We start from the raw sequence: 19,458 nt of genomic DNA on the forward strand, positions 1-19,458 counted from the left end.
ATACACGCCAACGGAAGGAACCTGACAATCCCGTTTTGAGCCTTGAGTGACAGGCTATATTTATGGTCTGACGTAAGTGTGATGTTCTATGAACAGAGTGAATTGTGAAAGCAGAGAATCACACTGCACTGCTGTTAATGTTTAATGACTGAATTTTCTTTATAGCCTAATGTAAGTCTGACATCCGAGCCAAAGTCCATGTTAGGTGAAGGAGGTTAGTTGGGCGTCTTCTTTCTTTCGTTTCGTTTATTTTTTTTCTAGTCTTGTACCCACAGTTTCCTGTCTTCCTGTATCTTCACGCATAGTCAAACGTGCACACACAGTAGGTATGTGAAGAGCAGGACCGTAATGTTGCTGGCTTTCTATGCAAGCTGAATGACAGTCAGACTCTTCACTTTGAATTGCCGTAACCAGGTAGATACTTTTTAAACACTGTACCTAGTATAGTTTATCTGAGATTGAAGCCCTCGCGATTAGTAGATGACGAGGCTATATCTATCAGGCTGTATATTACCATGGGTGTATGTGTCAGAGTATATGACCTGTTATTTTCAATAACTCACTCCTTTGGACATTTTTGTACATCTTATATGGCTATAATATGAGATTGGTTTCTGTAAACTCTTGCTAGAAACGACAAGGAAAGAACAGACAAAAGAAAGGAGACTGTGATAGATAAAAGTATCACCACATACTCGCTTTCCTTAAAGGGATAGTTCATCCAAAAATAAAAATTATGTCATGGACCCAATTAACTTCCATATATGGAGAAAAAAAAATTACTATATAAGTCAGTGGGGTCCATCAACTGTTTGGTTACCGACATTCTTCAAAGTATATTATTTTGTGTTCATAAGAAGAAAGAAATTCATACAGTTTAGAAGAACTTGAGGGTGAGTAAATGATGACAGAATTTTCATTTTTGGGTGAACTATCCCTTTAAATGATAAATTGTGTCATTTTCTAGATAATTTTACAAGGGAGGCAAACTGTGCCACAGTGTTTAGCACAGGTGTAACTGTCTTCAGCAACTGAGATCAAATTACTGTAAGTGAACCATTTTAGCAGGAAATGAAAGTCTTCGAAAATAACTAGAGTCTTGCCTTTAAACTACATAGAAACACATTATCTGACATTTTCTGTGTGCACAACATGACCAAGGGAATGCTGAAGTTGTTGTTTTAAGGTGTGTTGGCGTAATGGGTTCTATTTTAACTTTGACTGTGAAGAATAGAACTTGATGCTAACTTATAATTTCTTCTTGGCAGCAATTGCAATTGGGTGGCAATTCCGTCACCCACAGAGATGGAGTTTGCTTGCAGTCATGTTGTGTGTAACTGGAGGTCTGAGAGTTTAACAGAAGATGAAGCTAAAATCTCAAATCAAGGTTAGTCATATGCTGTGTATGTGATGTAAACATTTATTATTAGAACTCAGATCATTCTGAGGAGACATATATAGAGAATTACTGAAAGAAAAAATGTATCAAGGGGGAGTTGTCTTGCTTTCTCTAGCTATGTTTTTTTATGTTGCATTCAATGTCCACATGTGCTTATTTGTTTGTTGGTTTAATATTATTGCATGTTGCCTTTTAAATATTGCTATTTTGTCAGTTGTTTTGTGCTTGATAATTGTTTTACTGAGGCAGCATTAAATAGTGTATAATAATAGGCATGGTCCACTTGTGACAACTTGCCCCATATAGTGTATTGGGGTAGGTACTATTATATTTTATTGCACACATAGTCAGTCAGTCTATAACTCCATCTGTCCCACATGATTGCTCATGTTTTGTAGGGTCTACGTCCACTCTTCCCTGTGGTCTGTCCAGAGCGCATTCTGTCTCAGATCATCCTTACGACAACCGTGTAACCTTTATTCCGAAACCAGGTGAGTAAATGACACATTGTTTTTCACTTTAGCATTGCTTTATGAAGACTGTTCCTAATGAGTGAATAAGAGGCTTGTATTATCTCTGTATTTGTGAGCCTTCTTGAAATGAGGAATGAGTTTTCTTTTTTTAAAGGTAGGGTAAGCAATTTTGGAGAGGCTAGCAATAGCAAGTTAGCTTTGAAAGTATAAGATCCCACCCTCCCTTTAGAGCGTCTCCAAAGCCACGCCTCCTTCAAAACACATGAACGCGCACAGCAGAGTTTGCAAAGCGTCACGAGAGACGGCGTTAAACTAACTCATGTCTCGAAGCACGCAACATTATAATAATAATGAACATAAACAACTTCTAGTTGTACCACCTGACTGCTGCAGATTCATTTCGGCGTTGATAGTGTTGACATAGAAATGCATAAAGCTCCGGGTAGAACGTCACGGGTTGTTATCTCTTAATTTCAGTTACCACGTAAGCATAAGCTTTTTGTTTTGGTTCAGGTGGAACTGTAAAAGGCAGATACTGTTTGTTTGTGGCCCTTGGTGACTGTCTGTCTACAATTCTGCATAGAAACACACGGTGTGCGGAGGTATGGAAATGCATATGTTGACAGGCAGGCAGAAGCGAATGCAATGAATAGACTAACATTTTTTGGTACTTAGACTTTTGCAAAAGATATATGTTCATGGTTAAATATTTAGACCACTAATATTAATGATTGCTATCAGGCTGTGAAGAGTTTCAACCAGTATAACAAAAAATGTTTATAAAAGAAATTGCCTACCCTACCCTTAAAGGAGAACTCCGGTCAATTTTAACATTGAGCTCATTTTTTTGTACATTTGGAGTGCTGTCAATACAGAGAACAACGACAAAAATCGGTGTTGCCTACACCGAGTTATTCTATTTTTTAAATTTGCACCCTGTTGACTTCAATAGGGCAAGTACTAAACCTGCTTTTAGCCTCTTAACATCCTTGATGTGTCATTACAAGTGCACAGGATGTTAAGAGGCTAAAAGCAGGTTTAATACTTGCCCCACTGAAGTCAACAGGGTGCAAATTTAAAAAATAGAATAACTCGGTGTAGGCAACACCGATTTTTGTCGTTGTTCTCTGTATTGACAGCACTCCAAATTTACAATAAAATGAGCTCAATGTTAAAATTGTCCGGAGTTCTCCTTTAATGTTTTAATGTTACTAGTTCTGATAAAGAACAGCAGAATTTACTTATTTTTTTTCATTTAACTTTATTTGATTTACTTTAAGTCAAGTCACCTTTATTTATATAGTGCTTTATACAATGCAGAATGTTTCAAAGCAGCTTTACAGTGATAAACATGAAAATAATGATTCAATTAAAGCTGCAAGCAGCGATGAAAGGGCCCTCGCACCCGTGCCATCAACACTCGGTGGCTTTAGGAAGACAGAGCATGGTTGGGAAATGTACATTCAAGGAGGTATATATAGTAAGAGTATGTCAAAGTCAGTTACAAAATGTTTTGTATAATGGTGATAATAGCATGCTTCATGACTCAGCTAAGTGTTGCTAGCATGTTTAGTCTGTTTCTAGCATGCTTAGTACACAATAATTATGTGGTTAGTACTGCATTACAGTGTTAACCATGTCAGTTTCTGTTGCCAGTAGGTGGCGTTATGGCTATAACTGAATATGAGCATGGATGTGTGTTCAGGACAGAACTCTTATCAAACGTGTGAAGTTTGGTGCAAATTGGACATTGCCTTCTTGAGTAACAACAAAGTCATGTTTCATTGAATTAACATTCTTTAGCACTTAGCTAAGCATTGTTAGCATGTTTTAACATGTTTCTAGCATGTTTAGAACTCAATGGCATTTTTAACATGTTGCTAGAACGGCATCAAAGTGTTAAACATGTCACTTCCTTTTGCCAGTAGGTGGCGCTATTACTATAACTGAATTTGAGCATAGACATGTGTTCAGGCCATGATTCTTATCAAATGTGTGAAGTTTGGGGCAGATTGGACATTCCATGCCTGAATTACAGCAAATTCCTATTTAATTGCAATAATAGCATGCTTTAGCACTTAGCTAAGAGTTTGCTAGCATGTTTTAGCATGTTTCTAGTATGTTGTTAGCATGTTTAGCACTTGCTGGCACTTTTTTATATGTTATTAGGAGTCCATAACAGTGTTAAACATGTCACTTCATGCTGCCAGCAGGTGGCGCTATGACTGTAAGCATGATCATGTGTTCAGGACAGAACGCTTATCAAAAGTGTGAAGTTTGGGGCAGATTGGACATTCCTTGCCTGAGTTACAGCAAATTCATATTTAATTGCAGTAATATCATTCTTTAGCACTTAGCTAAGTGTTTGCTAGTATGTTTTAGCAAGTCTCTAGTATGTTGGTAGGATGTTTAGCACCTACTGGCATTTTTTTATATGTTATTAGGAGTCAAGAACAGTGTTAAACGTCACTTCCTGTTGCCAGCAGGTGGCGCTATGACTGTAACTGAATATAAGCATGGTCATGTGTTCAGGACAGAACGCTTATCAAAAGTGTGAAGTTTGGGGCAGATTGGACATTCCATGCCTGAGTTACAGCAAATTCATATTTAATTGCAGTAATATCATTCTTTAGCACTTAGCTAAGTGTTTGCTAGTATGTTTTAGCATGTCTCTAGTATGTTGGTAGGATGTTTAGCACCTACTGGCATTTTTTTATATGTTATTAGGAGTCAAGAACAGTGTTAAACGTCACTTCCTGTTGCCAGCAGGTGGCGCTATGACTATAACTAAATATGAGCATGGACATGTGTTCAAGAGATAACTCTTATCAAACGTGTGAAGTTTGGGGTAGATTGTACATTGCCTTCTTGAGTAACAACAAAGTCCTGTTTCATTGAATTAGCATGGTTTAGCACTTAGCTAAGTACTGCTAGCATGTTTTAACATGTTTCTAGCATGTATAGAACTCAATGGCATTTTTAACATGTTGCTAGAACGGCATCAAAGTGTTAAACATGTCACTTCCTGTTGCCAGTAGGTGGCGCTATTACTATAACTGAATTTGAGCATAGACATGTGTTCAGGCCATGATTCTTATCAAATGTGTGAAGTTTGGGGCAGATTGGACATTACATGCCTGAGTTACAGCAAATTCCTATTTAATTGCAGTAATAGCATGCTTTAGCACTTAGCTAAGTGTTTGCTAACATGTTTCTAGTATGTTGCTAACCTGTTTAGCACTTGCTGGCTCTTTTTTATATGTTATTAGGAGACCACAAGAGTGTTAAACATGTCACTTCCTGTTACCAGTAGGTGGCGCTATTACTATAACTGAATTTTCTCATGTAAATGTGTTCAGGACAGAACGCTTATCAAAAGTGTGAAGTTTGGGGCAGATTGGACATTCCATGCCTGAGTTACAGCAAATTCCTATTTAATTGCAATAATAGCATGCTTTAGCACTTAGCTAAGAGTTTGCTAGCATGTTTTAGCATGCTTCTATTATGTTGTTAGCATGTTTAGCACTTGCTGGCACTTTTTTATATGTTATTAGGAGTCCATATCAGTGTTAAACATGTCACTTCCTGTTGCCAGCAGGTGGCGCTATGACTGTAACTGAATATGAGCATGGTCATGTGTTCAGGACAGAACGCTTATCAAAAGTGTGAAGTTTGGGGCAGATTGGACATTCCATGCCTGAGTTACAGCAACTTCCTGTTTCATGGCGAAACATCGAAATTTGTCAGGTCGCCGAGGACCCGCCCTTTGACGAAAACTCAAGATCTTCGCAATTTAACGTCGCAAAGGCCTTAAGATTACACTCACCAAATTTGAAGATGATCAGATTAAAACTGTAGGAGGAGTTCGTTAAAGTACGAGGCCTGAAAATGGCAAAAACTGCACAAAAATCTGAGAGGAAGTTCAAAATGGCTGACTTCCTGTTGTGTTTAGGGCTATGCTCCAAGAGACTTTTTTGTAGGTATTAGGTCATTACATGTATGTACCGAATTTCGTGCACGTACGTGGAACGTTGCGGGAGGCGCACTCCGTTGAACTTTTATAGGTGGCGCTATCGAGCCGTTTTGCCCCGTCCAATTCTGAAACCTATATCAGATGTAAATTTTCGCCAGTTCTGACGCGTGTGCAAAGTTTCGTGAGTTTTCGAGCATGTTTAGGCCCTCAAAAATGCAATTAAATGCGGAGAAGAAGAAGAAGAAGAATAATAATAATAATAATAATAAACAGAGCAATTCCAAGAGGGTCCTCACACCATCGGTGCTCGGGCCCTAATGATGCAAACAGAATTCGATTCTACTGTTAAGCAGCTCTTCAAAGACTCCACTCTTTCAGTTCAGAAGAAGGTGAAAGTTATCTTGCAAAGAAATTGTTCATTGGAAAAAAAAAAACGTCACATCCTTTTTGTGGGTGTTAAAAACTGATGATAGGAACATTCTCAAGTACATGTTGATGAGTGCGTGCTAAACAAATCCCTGTTGTTATATATATATATATATATATATATATATATATATATATATATATATATATATATATATATATGAAGAGTTCAGATGCAAAAGCCTCTAAGTGCCGTCTGAAATTTTCTTCTATAATGATAATTTTTATCAAGCTCGTATATTTAAGTTCAGTAGTTACACTTAAATGACAACTAATAGGTAATTTCCATTGCCATTTAAGTGAAATTACTGAATTTAAATATACAAGCTTGATAAAAATTATCATTATAGAAGAAAATTTCATATATATATATATATATATATAATATTCATACATAAAGTAAAAACAGTGATATATTATTATAATTTAAAATAACTTAATTAATTTATTCCTGTGATCAAAGCTGAATTTTCTGCATCATTACTCCAGTCTTCAGTGTCACATGATCCTTCAGAAATCATTCTAATATGATGATTTGCTGCTCAAGAAACATTGATTATTATCAGTTGAAAACAGTCGTGATGCTCTGTGATAAAAAAAAAAAAATTCTTTGATGAATTGAAAAAAGTGCTGTCATTTAATGACTGAATTTGACATTTTGACAAACACCCAAACATTTGAACAGCTTTTATTTGTCTATGAAACAATATTATTTTTTATAATAAACTTTTTTTAAGCTCCATCGTTGGTTCCACCTCCTGTACCGCCCCGTAACATGCAGCAGAGAAAGAGTCTATCTAGCTCTCTTCCACCACCGTTACCACCAAGAGGTGAGAACACATTCACACTCCCTTTATTCCACAAACATGCACAGAAAATGTTCAGTTATGCATAAATAACTTGAACTTTTTAATAAACAGGGTCAGTGAGTTTTCCTCTTCTCTCTCTCTCTCTCTCTCTCTCTCTCTCTCTCTCTCTCTCTCTCTCTCTCTCTCTCTCTCTCACTCTCTCGCTCTCTCGCTCTCTCTCTTTTCTCTCAGGTCTGGAGAATAATGAAGAGACTCAACTTAAAGCTAATGTAAACGTAGTGTCACTAAAAGTAGGAAGCCTTGTGGACATTACTAAAGGTGTGCTACTCTGCTAAACTTATTTTCTGAAAGTATAAAAATCAATTCCATTCAATTCAAATCAGCTCACTTTCTGTCTCCGTAGCTTCTGCTATACAGAGCAGCCAGAAACCACTGCATTGTGGGAAATGCAATGCCATCATGTCCTCTGCAAGCAGCCCAGAGACACACCAAACAACAATAGTAAGTTATACCAAGGGGTGCAAAACCCATTTGTGCATCTGATATTAGTGTTGAAATAACATTTTCTTTTGTTAAAAGTGATCCCTGTGTCTTTTTTTCTAGATGTGGAGCTGTGAGTTTTGTGGGAAGGAGAACGTTTATTCGCTGGCGGCACTAAAAGCGGGACGGTTTCCCTTGCGCTCTCCTCCAGGCAGGGATATACTTTACATGGAGGACAACGAGGACGTGGAGTATGAGAATCTAGACGACATGCTCATTGTGCTGTGCGTGGACATTTCCGGAAGTATGAGTGTCACTTCTGAGGTGCCTGTCTTCTTTCATTACAGACGGCCAGGGCTTAACACCCTTTTTTTAAGTATTATGTTTACATTAAATGTATTTTTCTCTTAGATCTCTCCAGGTAACAGCATGCGATCACCCACATACATTTCACGACTGCAGGTGAGAGGTGACTTCTGAAGTTTTGCTTATATAAACAGGCACAAAACATGTGAAGTTACTCAAATTTTTTTGGGGTCCAGGGAGTCCAAGAAGCTCTTCAGATGGTGCTGTCCACCCTGCAGAAAACCTCACCTCACCGAAGACTGGCACTGGTGACTTTTAACAACGAGGTAAAGACACTTATAACAGGAGACATGTCAAAATGTCACTAAAGTGCGAGTGCTTTTGAGAAGGAACTAGTCATTAAATGTACCAGGTTTTCCAGATTAATGTCATCAAGAACTTTAAAAGGCTTTTTTAAAACTACATTTTAACAGATTGTCTATTATTCCAAGTTCAGATCTGACCTCTATTTTTTCTGTTCACTCGTTTAAAAAAACCGCCACATCATTATTTGAATTTATTGTAATATCATGTCCAATTTTATTTTTGATTAGAAACAAAGTCTCAGATTTTAAATTATGTCCATTTTATTATGAAATTCAAAGAATTAATACCATTTTAGCACTCTTTAAAGGGATAGTTCACCCAAAAATGAAAAATTAGCCCATGATTTACTCACCCTGAAGCCATCCTATGTGTACATGACATTCAGACGAATACCATCTGAGTTATATTAAAAAATTTCCTATATATATTATATTTAGGATGGGTTAGTGACTAAACAACTATGTTTGTTTATTCTACATGTTCGTCACATGGTATCTTCCTCACTGCAAAAAATGCTTTCTTAATTAGTATTTTTGTTTTGTTTCCAGTCCAAATATCAAAAAATTCTTAAATCAAGAAGCATTTACTAGAGAACTAAAATGACATAAGAAATTCATTGATTTAAGAATTTTTAGGTATTTGGACTGGAAACAAAACAAAAATACTAAGTAAGAAAAGTATTTTTTGCAGTGCTGTCTAAGTGGGCTATTCTTTGTCAGAATAAGCAGTTGTGTGGTCCAGAGTTTATACCAGTAGACAAAATTTTGGCAACACATGCTGACCAGGCTGAATGTAACACCCTGGGTAAGAATCACAGACATGTGAACTACACACTCTACTTCTGAAGCCAAAACTCAACACGCCTTTAAAGCAACTGAGATTCATCCAAGATGTGATGACTGTGCACTTCCTCTTCTTGTTATAGTTTTGACGAGCTTGTGGCTTCTGGTTGTGGGCGCCAGAATTCACCGTTAAGAAGCAAGAGAAACAACAAATATTAAAACTGGAAAGACAAATTTAGAAAATTAGCTGGAAAGCATAGTACCGGAATAGCTCTCATTGTGCTTTATTTACTGTCATGTGAACAGATATCTGGACAGTTGTGCGTGTGGTTTTCAGGTAACGGTGTATGGTGACGGGACAGGGGTTCCTCTCACTCTGAGAGACTGGGCGCTGGTGGACTATGACTATCTGAAGAAGGAGGGAGAGAACTACAGCACGCCTCACTGCATTGCAGAGACTATCCAGCCTCTCACCCAGAAAATCAAAGAGTGAGTGGAACGTTCTCCGGCATGTTATTGTTTGTATGTCTGTCAAAGGTCACGCCACCTTGTCTGCAGAAGGAGCCTCTGTGTATCTGTATGTGTTTGGGCGGTTGTTTGTCACAGAGTTTCTTTCAGTATTTCTGCTGGTCTATCTGATTTTGTGTTTTGTGCTTGTCAGATCATTCTGTCAGATATGATTTTACACAGTCGGAATTGTACAAAGTTCCACAGTTTTATGAAATAACTATATAAAAAATGTCAATGTTAGGGATATTTTTTTAATGCACAACGTGGAAGTAAAAAACACTCGACACAAAGCGGTTGCCTCCATGGAGTCAGAATGAAGTATTCAGTTCCTCAGGGGCTTAAATTTGAAAAATTGGCACCAATCACAATCTCCCAGTTTCACAGAATAGGCTTTAAGTCTAGTCCCAGACTAAAATGCTGAGCTGTTTTAACTGAAAGCAACTTGCACTGACACATCTTAAAATATGTCAGTGCCATTGTTTTGTCTCAAGATTCACACCAGTAATGTTTTCTTTTCCAAGGCATGTTTATAAAAGCTACTTGAACCAAGGCCTAATATATAAATAGGCAGGGCTTGACATTAACACCCGCCAACCCTCCAAATGCGGGTGGATTTCAGTAGTGGCGTATAAATGCAGTCACTCCTATTAGCCACTTTTTATATATAATATATATTTGTTATATACAATTGTTGTCAAAAATATTGCTTTTTCAATACCTATCGATACTGAAACATCTACCAGCTGTTCTCATCTCCTCTCTGCTTATTGCCCTTAATACACAAAATAATGTCATAATGCTGGTCTTGACGAGTATTCACGTAAACGCAGTCAGTAATGTTTTAAGTGAACATAAACAGTTGAGAAAGAAAACGCATGTGTAACAGTATAATGGATCCGTGCGTCAGGTCTTAAAGTGACAGCAGCCTAATATATCTCCTGCCAAATTATGAGATAATATTAAAAATATCTATTGGGCAGTTTTTCCCCATTGTATCGATGGGAAAATGCTGAGTGGCTAGTAACGTTGGAAATCCACTAGCCACAGTGGCTGGTGAGCAAAAAAGTTAATGTCAAGCCCTGTATATACAGGCCATTTACATCACCCTTTTGCCGCGAACTTCACATACTTTTGAAAATCCAGCGTTTAGTTGATCCTGATAAGCGCTCATTGTCACATGAGCCGGTTTTCCTCTTTTTTGAGGGGGTTTGGCTTCACAGCGATTTTTGTTTCCAGGCGGATCGTTAAAGAACTGTTGTATTTCTATACCGCTGTAACCAATAAATCATTCTCAGACATATCCATAATCTGTTGCAATTAAACATTGCCCTTACCTGTTAGATTAAGGATGTAGGATGTTGATTCAGGGTCCTCGGCGGTGCCTCTAACCAGTTCAATCACGAATGCACTGGGCATTTGCCAGTATTAATATTCCCCATTACCAAAATCATGAAATATTTATAGGGAAAAATTACTTTAAAATTACTATGAAAAAAACCCTTCTAGGCTTTTTATACTAACTCCTTATAGGCTGTCATTATAGTACAGCTAATTCCCTTATACGGTAATACTTGGGACTTACCCTAGTCCCCTTATTTGCATAAGCTTGCACAAGCACATGTTCAAGTTATCTATTATTATTTTTTCCACACTTATTCTATGCAGCACATTAAAAGCTTTATATGGTAAGTTGCTCTATCACAGCCCTTTTGACCTCTCTCTAGCTTCACACATTTTCTGTCTGAAGCAAGAGACATTCAACGTTCTCTTTAATAACACATGCAGTTTTAAGTAACACCCCTAAACATGTCATGTACCTATAGCTACACACACACTTCTAACAATGACCCTTAAGTTCGCAGGCCAAGCTCAAATTAAGCTTTAAGTAAATTTGAGCTTGCCCTGTAAATTCAACACATCCTCATTTGTACATTTTATTTAATTTTCAACCATAAAACTGTTTGCAATGTGTATTATCTTCTTATTTAATCGTTCGACTTGTCTGATAGTTTTTATTAACTGCTGTGCACGATGAATCGGTTCGTCTCCTTCTTTCTCTCCTTCTTCTCCGTCTTGCGAGCTCTTTTTGCGTGGTCCCTCTGGAGGTGTTCAACTATAAGATCGTCCATAGAAATCTCAGCTTTGCCTGTGACATTAACATTTCTTTTTTCTGTTTCATCTTCATCCGTTACAATCAATGCATTCAACCAGTCTTTAATGTATTCAATTTCTGGGGAGTTGTCAGAAGAAGGTTTTTCAGAAGAAGATTTATCAGAAAAATTCATAATCAGTTGTTCTCCAATATTTATTACAGAACGCAACTCCCGAAAATCCCGTAGAATTCAACCAATAAGATGACGACTTCTAAACTCCTGAAGTGTTTCTCATTTTGTGTCCCTTATGCCAGAGATGGTCTTACTATTGGGAGATATAAGGGTCCGTGGCTCTAACATTGGAGAAACCGAAAAGGCCAACCGATAACGTTACAGCCTTCATGTCATTGAATTTCGTTTTGCGACAGTCAACTGTTTGTGGATACCATAGGAATTAATGAGAAGTGTTGTAAACTGAATCATACCTGTCGTGCAATTGTCAATGATTTCTCTCATAAAACAGCATTTCTTCGGATACAAAGTCCAAAAATAGACCAATCCAAAACTACTTTTTAAGAGCAAGATGTTGAAGATTAGCCAATGGGCTGTCGATTTATTGAATGATAAGCCATTTTCAAATCAAACCTAAATAGTAATATTTAACAAAATGTATTTAAAAATTTCCCCCAAAAGCGGTTTATTCAGTGTAGTGAAGCAACATCTCCATTGACATCCATTAAAAAGAGAGCCATATATGGTTTGCGGTCGCTTTTATAAACAGACTGTGTGGTCAGTTATGAATATGAAATAACTGTCTAATAGTCGTCAGCGTTTGATTCATTTTGCTTTCTTCTTCTTCTCCCCAGACTCAGAGAACATGGAGCCACAGCACTGGGACCTGCTGCCCTCATCTCTGTTGCAATGGCATCCCAGTTCACAGGATCAAAGGTCTGTATTCATAATTGCATGCTATGACAACCTGCTTTGTTATGATAAATATGTAATGCTAAAACTGCTATTCATTGAGTTTGCGCCGAAAGGTCATCACCGTTAACGACCCTCACCGCTTGCACTTCAATCTGTATTGAACCGGATGTAACAAGCAGACCGTGACGGTCCGCCATTTAAATACCACTGATAAAGAGTGTACTTTACTCTACTTTACTCGAGAAGTCAATTCAATCGTCCCTACTAGGACCGTACATGCTTTTGTACACAGCATAAAACAACACTGCTCTTCTCTTGTAGTTTCACATCTGTTTTCTAAGGGGCTATTTCTTTTTCAGGTTATAATTTGCACAGACGGGCAGGCCAACATAGGACTAGGCCACTTAGAACAAGAGTCTTCCCGTTGCTCCGACCCCTCACCTTATTTCTACAACCAGTTAGCCCATTATGCTGCTGAAAAGGGGTGAGCGACTCCAAAGCACAAATCTCTTTCTGAAGATCATGTTAGTTTTTACATATAATGACAGTAGACGAAAATACACAATGAAAGAACTACCATCATGTCAAGTGTTATGATGGCTATTAAGTCATGCATGTCTGTTGTTGTGGGAATTTATAGTGTGATAGTGTCCGTGATGACCTTTGAAGGAGAGGACTGTCGCTTGGCAGAGGTTGGGAGGCTGGCTGACCACACAGGAGGCAGAGTGAGTTACTGATACTGCTCATCTGCAGTCCACCTTCATTCTGTTGAGCAGTCTGGGTCATGTTGCAGATATCAGATATAGATGGTAAAGAAAGAAGACTGATTTGGAGTAACATAGTTTACACCTGGTATTAAGATCAGATCACAAGTGGATGACGTTAAATATAGTTGTAAACGGGGTCTAAATAGTTAGATATTAACACGTAAATATTTAATATGTAAATTGCGTGAGCTTATTTTGTCCATTAGATTGAAATATCTGAAAAAGCCCAAACATTTACCCACCCATAGACCCTCCTCTTGAAGAAATCAGGACAGAAGTGGTTGAAAGTGGACAAAAGAGACGGATTAAAACACCAGATGTAAACGGGAATGTGTCTCCCTCATCCAATTGTGATCCGAACGACCAAAACACATCTTAATACCAGCTGTAAACAGGACCTTAGAGGTACACAAGGATTCCAGCAACAATTCATTTCCCCTCAGGGAAAGTCTTTCACTAATTTTGTTACATTTCACATACTTGTTGCTCATTGTAAACTATGCGAGAAATACTAATTTTGTCTGTTTGACCCCTTCGCTCAAAATCTTCTGCTAACAGCACTAAATCTGTTACTACCTGAACCTTGTCTATAAAACCCCTCTGTAAAGGCTTAACCTGTTTTTAAAGGGTTTAAGCAACATGTTGCTTAAAGCCTTTTTCAGAGAAACTGATACTTATCACCAGACGCCCACACGCGCAAGGGAGAGCGATTTTGGGCTCAGTATTTCCCCTTCAGGTCTATTTAAATGTGAAAATGAGTTTTGTGTTAATAGGAAACTGGTGCATACATTTGCAAAATTGAAGTCACCTTAGTGACATCCATCTCTATACTGTACACTACTTAAAGGTCGCAACCATTTAATATTAGTTTGTGCTTAGTTTGAATAATATGCATACATATGTTCAAAAGTTTGTGATCAGTAATTTTTTTTCAGCAAGGATGCAGTAAATAGATCAAAAGTGAAAGTGAAGAACTTTCTATTCATCAATGAATGTATTAATTTCTTAAAATTAAGCAGCACGACTATTTTCAACATAATACGTATTATGATAATCAGAAATGATTTTTGGGCACATCAAATCATCTTATTAGAATAATTTCTGAAGGATCATGTGACATTGAAAACTGGAGTAATGATGCTGAAAATTCATCTTTGATATCACAGGAATCAATTAAATTTTACAATATATTCATATAGAAAACCGTTATTTTAAATTGCAATAATATTTCACAATTTTACTGATTGTACTGTGTTTTTGATCAAATAAACGCAGCCTTGGTGAGCAGAAGAGACTTGTATTTGACTTGCAAGACTTGTATTTGACTTGACATTGCAGACTTGTAAGAGACACCTCAAAGTTTTGTGTCTCTTTGAAAGAATATCTGCAATATGACATACCAAGCAATTAAAGATCAGTCAGAAAAATGACATATGTTTATTTTTACCCCCTTCCCAGATTAATATTGTAAATATTGGTACAGTCGCCACAGAGATTCAGAGCGCTATAGCTGACAATGTCCTAGCAACTAGCGTCATGGCAACACTGCTGGCACCGGATGGCATGTAAGTATCCGGTAGTAACCTTCACACACTCACAAACACACACACACACACACACACACACATACATTGTACCTCTGTCTCTATTTTTCTCCTTTGATTGATGCAGGTACTTCCCCTATGAGGATGATAATCATCGGTTAGTAAGAGAGATTGGCAACGTGACAGATGGTGTTGAGATCACCTTCCAGTTTGCAGTCAGACCAGAAAAAGTTGAAAGTAAGATCAAAATATGCAGTGCAATCAAAAGAAAGCATTTGAGAGAAGCTTTTTTTTTTTTTTTTTTACTTTGTACTCACCCACATGTCGTTCCAGATCTGTTTACTGGTATTTTTTCAGTGAAACACAAAAGTAGATTTCAAAATAAATAAATTGTGAACTATCTCTTGTCTTTTAGTTTTCCAGCAACGGGACCGTGTCCCTTTTCAGCTGCAGCTGAGCTTCAAGACTCGGGAATTGCAGAAAGTGATGAGAGTCATCACTCAACAGAAACGGGTCACCACCAGCAGGTAAAGCACTCAAAATACTGCACAATAACAGCAAACACACTCCAGATCCACAGCTCATGACACACTCACTTTATAGTCTTGACATAAACTACATGGTGATTTATAATCAGTTGTTTCACATGTAAAATATCTGCAGAAAATATCATTGTGGACATAGAAAAGACAGTTGAAAGAAGTCTCTTCTGCTCACCAAGGTTGTGTTTATTGGTTGAAAAATACAATAAAAACAGTAATATTGTGAAATATTGTTACAATTTAAAATAACTGTTCTGTTATAATAATATTTTAAAAATACGTTGTTTTTTTTTAATCTCATGTTGAAGACAATTTTTGCTGCTTAATATTTTTGTGGAAACGATGATATGTTACCATTCAAAGACTTGGGGTAAGTAAGATTTTAAATTCAGTAAAGACATTTATAATATTACAAAAGATATCTATTTCAAAATTATATTCATCAAAGAATCCTGAAAACCCCCCCAAAAAAATGAATCCGCAAAAACTTTTCAACGTTGATAATAATAAGAAACATTGTTAATTTAGCACCAATAATAATTGATAATAACTGAGCAGCAAATCAGCATATTAGAATGATTTCTGAAGGATCATGTGACACTGAAGACTGGAGGAATGATGCTGAAAATTCAATTTTAGATTATATTAAGTTTTTTAAGTTGTAATAATATTTCACAATATTATTACTGTATTTTTATCAGATAAATGCAACCTTGGTGAGCAGAAGAGACTTCTTTTATAAACATTAACATCTTATTATAAACAAAAATAAGTCTCATTTTTCCAAACTTTTGAGTATATAGTAGTGTATATATATCTCAACCTCCCTTTTTTCACCTCTGTCTCTTTTTCTGTGTGTGTAGTTGGGTGTGGGCGGGCAGTTTAAATATGTCAGTGTTGGGCGTTCACTGCGCCCAGCTGTGTGCCAGGCTGACGATGGAGGGCCGAGTCCAGGAAGCACAGAGACAACTCCGAGCTCAGCAGGACCTTCTCAAAGACATCAGGTACAGCAAACCTCTCCAGATCGCCCTCTGGTGCCTCATACGTGTGGGAAATGACATGTGTGTCTTTCTCTGTTCATCTCACAGTCAACAGAAGCCAAGCCCTAAAGAAGAGAGCATCTATGGGAACTGGATCAGTACCATGAGTATGATCTGTGAAGACATCAACACTGTCAAACAGGTCTGAATACACCCTCAAAATCAGTAATTAGTTGATTAATAAGTTATTTTGGGTGTCCTTCGGTTTTGAGGTCACGGTTCGATACGAGTTTGGTACAACAGGAAAAGGCAACAAACCCCCAATGTTTGGTTTCTTTTCATTTATTTTGAACAGACAGTTGTGCAAATTAGTTTGTTCCAACGAGCGGCGTTTAGTCCCTGAGGTAGTTGGTCCAGTACAGCCTCCTGTAGTGTAGTTAACAGAAAGCACTCTTGCATAGCTCATATTGTTTTTGTAGGGCTGATAAAAAATTGTATTTGGTATATAAGCTACAATACTGAAAAGCATCACAAGTGTTAAAAAGGTACAGAATAATAAAAGCAAAACATTTGGCTTTTTGTATAATAAAGAAAATAAACATCATGTTGCTTTCTGCCGTCCCGGCGATTTCCTTTCCGTGAAGTTTGTGGAGCACGTCACAAAAATGAATCGAAACTCAGCGTATAGATGAATATCAGATGATGTCACCAACGTCTCCTCACTGACGTCACTCACTTCTAAAACTTGTCTGCCGCCATCTTGAGTACCTGATTCACGTCAGTCGCAAAGGAACTAGCTAGCTATGCCTTCAATACGTTGTGCGGTGGGGTGCAACAACAAAAAAGGAGACCCCAAAATATCATTTGCGAAAAAAGACGCTGTAATTTGCAGGTGGAACATCTCACGGCACGAATGTACCAATACAAATAAACTTCACACAAACGTGTCCCTGCCTGAAATACTACCACTGATATACATTATCGGTTTTGATGAGAAAAAAAAAACTAACGTTATATGAGTGCGGATTAGAACCCAGAACCTTGGCAAAAGTTCTGCCACTGGACCATTTAAATACACGCTTAAAATAGTCGGATCAACATATAATATCATTGAATGCCAGGATTGGTAGTTCGGTAGCAGCAGACAGAGGCTGGAAGTACGCATCAGGTATCGCGTAGGGATCACACCCTAACCATATTATTTTTTTAAAGTAGCATTTCTTTTCATGGCAGTCGAGGTGCGAAATGTTGTCTTTTACTGTATCTGTACGAAGCTGTAAATAGTAGCAAGCTAGCTAGCTAATGCTTGTCAGTACCATAGATAGTACTCGGTAGGTACTCAAGATGGCGGCAGTCAACTGGAAAAAGAGCGGATGACGTAAGAGGTCACGTGACTGATATTCATGTATAGGCTACTAGCAAGCTCTTGCGTGCCATCTGAACTCTTGTTTTGGGTTGGTGCGTAGATTGTCTTCTCTTCTTCTGCTCTTTTTCCTGTTATGGCTGTTAGCAAACAGCGTTGCATTGCTACACGCGCCCCCTTCTGGACTGGAGTGTGGATCGCCTGTGACTTGACTGTATTCATCCTCTGACTATATGCACCGAATGCATATACCGTTACACCCCTCATTGTCATTATCTAGCATTGTCATTGTTTACTTAAAGTCAGCATACCACAGTCAGGGCACACACTCATGTAGACACACTCTCACATGCTTCTAGATATGTGTCAGTGATTGTACTGTCTGAACGTTATGTTTTGAAATTAGCTCAGTCACAAAAGGGCCCTCACAACTTTATAAATGAATCATTGTGACTAAATGATATAAAGTCCTTGTGTTAAAATATGACACTTTTACTCTAAACAGAACAAAACAGAAACTGACGTTCACCCAGCACCTCGAACATCTTCCACTGCAGTGAGTAAAAGATCTCTCACACTCTATATATTCAAAATATGATTTAAAGCTGGATGCAAGTGGAAACTGTTATACATAAAATGAAAGCCATGCTTCGATAACATGGATCATCACTCACGTGGTTAAATGTGTATATGCATGCACAAACTGTCACTCAGTAGAATTGTTTTCTCCTCCAGAGCATCTCAGACGCGGCGGCCAATGTGGTCTACCAAATGAAGAGGGCGAAGAGCGTGAGTGGAAAGGCCAAGAGAGTTGCCTTGCTGGAGAACTGAGCTCAGATGTCAACTAGACTCATGAGCTAGTGATATAGGGTGCTGTATCAATCACAAACTATGGACAATATTGCTTGGAAAATATGCAATGTATAATATATACAAACTATGTGCTAACAAGTCAAACTTCTTTCTATGCCATCGCTGCTGTTTGGCAACACCTGCCAGTATTTATCTTTGGCTGGTCTGTGGATTTCAGACATGTTTGTGTTTGCAACTATAGCGCAAATATGTCAGATTACCAACTAGAATACAAGGGACTGTACTAATAAATATAATGCAATAATAAAACATTTTATATAAATCACTGACTGATTCCTCTTATTCTGTCTTCTTACAGGCAATGTTATTTTAGTGTCATTGAGATACTAATATAGTTTTTTTTTTAATGTTTTGAATCCGTATTTATTTTATATTTTCAATTTTAGTAAAGTAATTTTGTCATTTTCAATAGTTTTTTTTTTTTAAATGTCTATATAGTTCATTTTTATTTTAGTTTTAGTTTCAGATATTTTAGGACATCAAGTTACATCAAGAGATGTTGCCTTGACAAATAGCTGATTTTTTTTTTTTTAAGTATTTTTTAGTTTATTATAATGAACATGATGTGGGAATTTTTTTTTCAGTATTTACTAACATCAGCTTGTTTTACTAAATTATGGCCACGTGGTAATAATTATTTTTCTTGTTTTACTTCATTTAAAACGAGGGAACCAATTAGTTCAACGTTGCCACGATTTAACCAAAACGAGTGAAAGAATTAGTGAATTTTGGGAACAAATTCTTAATCTGTGGTCACAATATATATATATATATATATATATATATATATATATATATATATATTTATTTATTTATTTATTTATTTATATTTTTCTCCATTTCAC

At 37.3% G+C, this 19,458-nt stretch overlaps 1 protein-coding gene across 4 annotated transcripts; it reads left to right on the forward strand.

Annotated features, from left to right (window-relative positions):
* Nucleotides 1–62: 62 nt before the first annotated feature.
* LOC308684489 (circularly permutated Ras protein 1) lies at nucleotides 63–18,879 on the forward strand. Of its 4 annotated transcripts, none has more exons than XM_081355730.1 (21): nucleotides 84–414; nucleotides 1,269–1,387; nucleotides 1,798–1,890; nucleotides 3,248–3,343; nucleotides 7,009–7,101; nucleotides 7,312–7,398; nucleotides 7,484–7,581; nucleotides 7,684–7,884; nucleotides 7,972–8,022; nucleotides 8,103–8,192; nucleotides 9,352–9,503; nucleotides 12,484–12,565; nucleotides 12,904–13,028; nucleotides 13,185–13,269; nucleotides 14,770–14,876; nucleotides 14,983–15,092; nucleotides 15,271–15,382; nucleotides 16,261–16,401; nucleotides 16,486–16,579; nucleotides 18,246–18,296; nucleotides 18,476–18,879. In XM_081355730.1, the coding sequence occupies exons 2-21, from the start codon at nucleotides 1,306–1,308 to the stop codon at nucleotides 18,569–18,571; spliced, it is 2,046 nt and encodes a 681-aa protein (XP_081211856.1). In that variant the 5' UTR covers nucleotides 84–414; nucleotides 1,269–1,305; the 3' UTR covers nucleotides 18,572–18,879. The 4 variants fall into 4 exon arrangements, with proteins under 4 accessions (XP_081211858.1, XP_081211856.1, XP_081211857.1 ...); XM_081355731.1 differs by having other exon boundaries at nucleotides 84–214; XM_081355732.1 differs by lacking the exon at nucleotides 3,248–3,343 and having other exon boundaries at nucleotides 63–414.
* Nucleotides 18,880–19,458: the final 579 nt, after the last annotated feature.

Source organism: Scardinius erythrophthalmus, assembly GCF_964197995.2.
Source record: "Scardinius erythrophthalmus genome assembly, chromosome: 2".
Classification (NCBI taxonomy): domain Eukaryota; kingdom Metazoa; phylum Chordata; class Actinopteri; order Cypriniformes; family Leuciscidae; genus Scardinius; species Scardinius erythrophthalmus.

Coding starts and splice junctions, on each gene's coding strand:
- LOC308684489 (XM_081355730.1), top strand. CDS start 1,306: ATGGAGTTTGCTTGCAGTCATGTTGTGTGTAACTGGAGGTCTGAGAGT. Junction 13,270..14,769: donor CTGACCACACAGGAGGCAGA/GTGAGTTACTGA, acceptor CCCCCTTCCCAG/ATTAATATTGTAAATATTGG. Junction 16,580..18,245: donor ACATCAACACTGTCAAACAG/GTCTGAATACAC, acceptor TACTCTAAACAG/AACAAAACAGAAACTGACGT.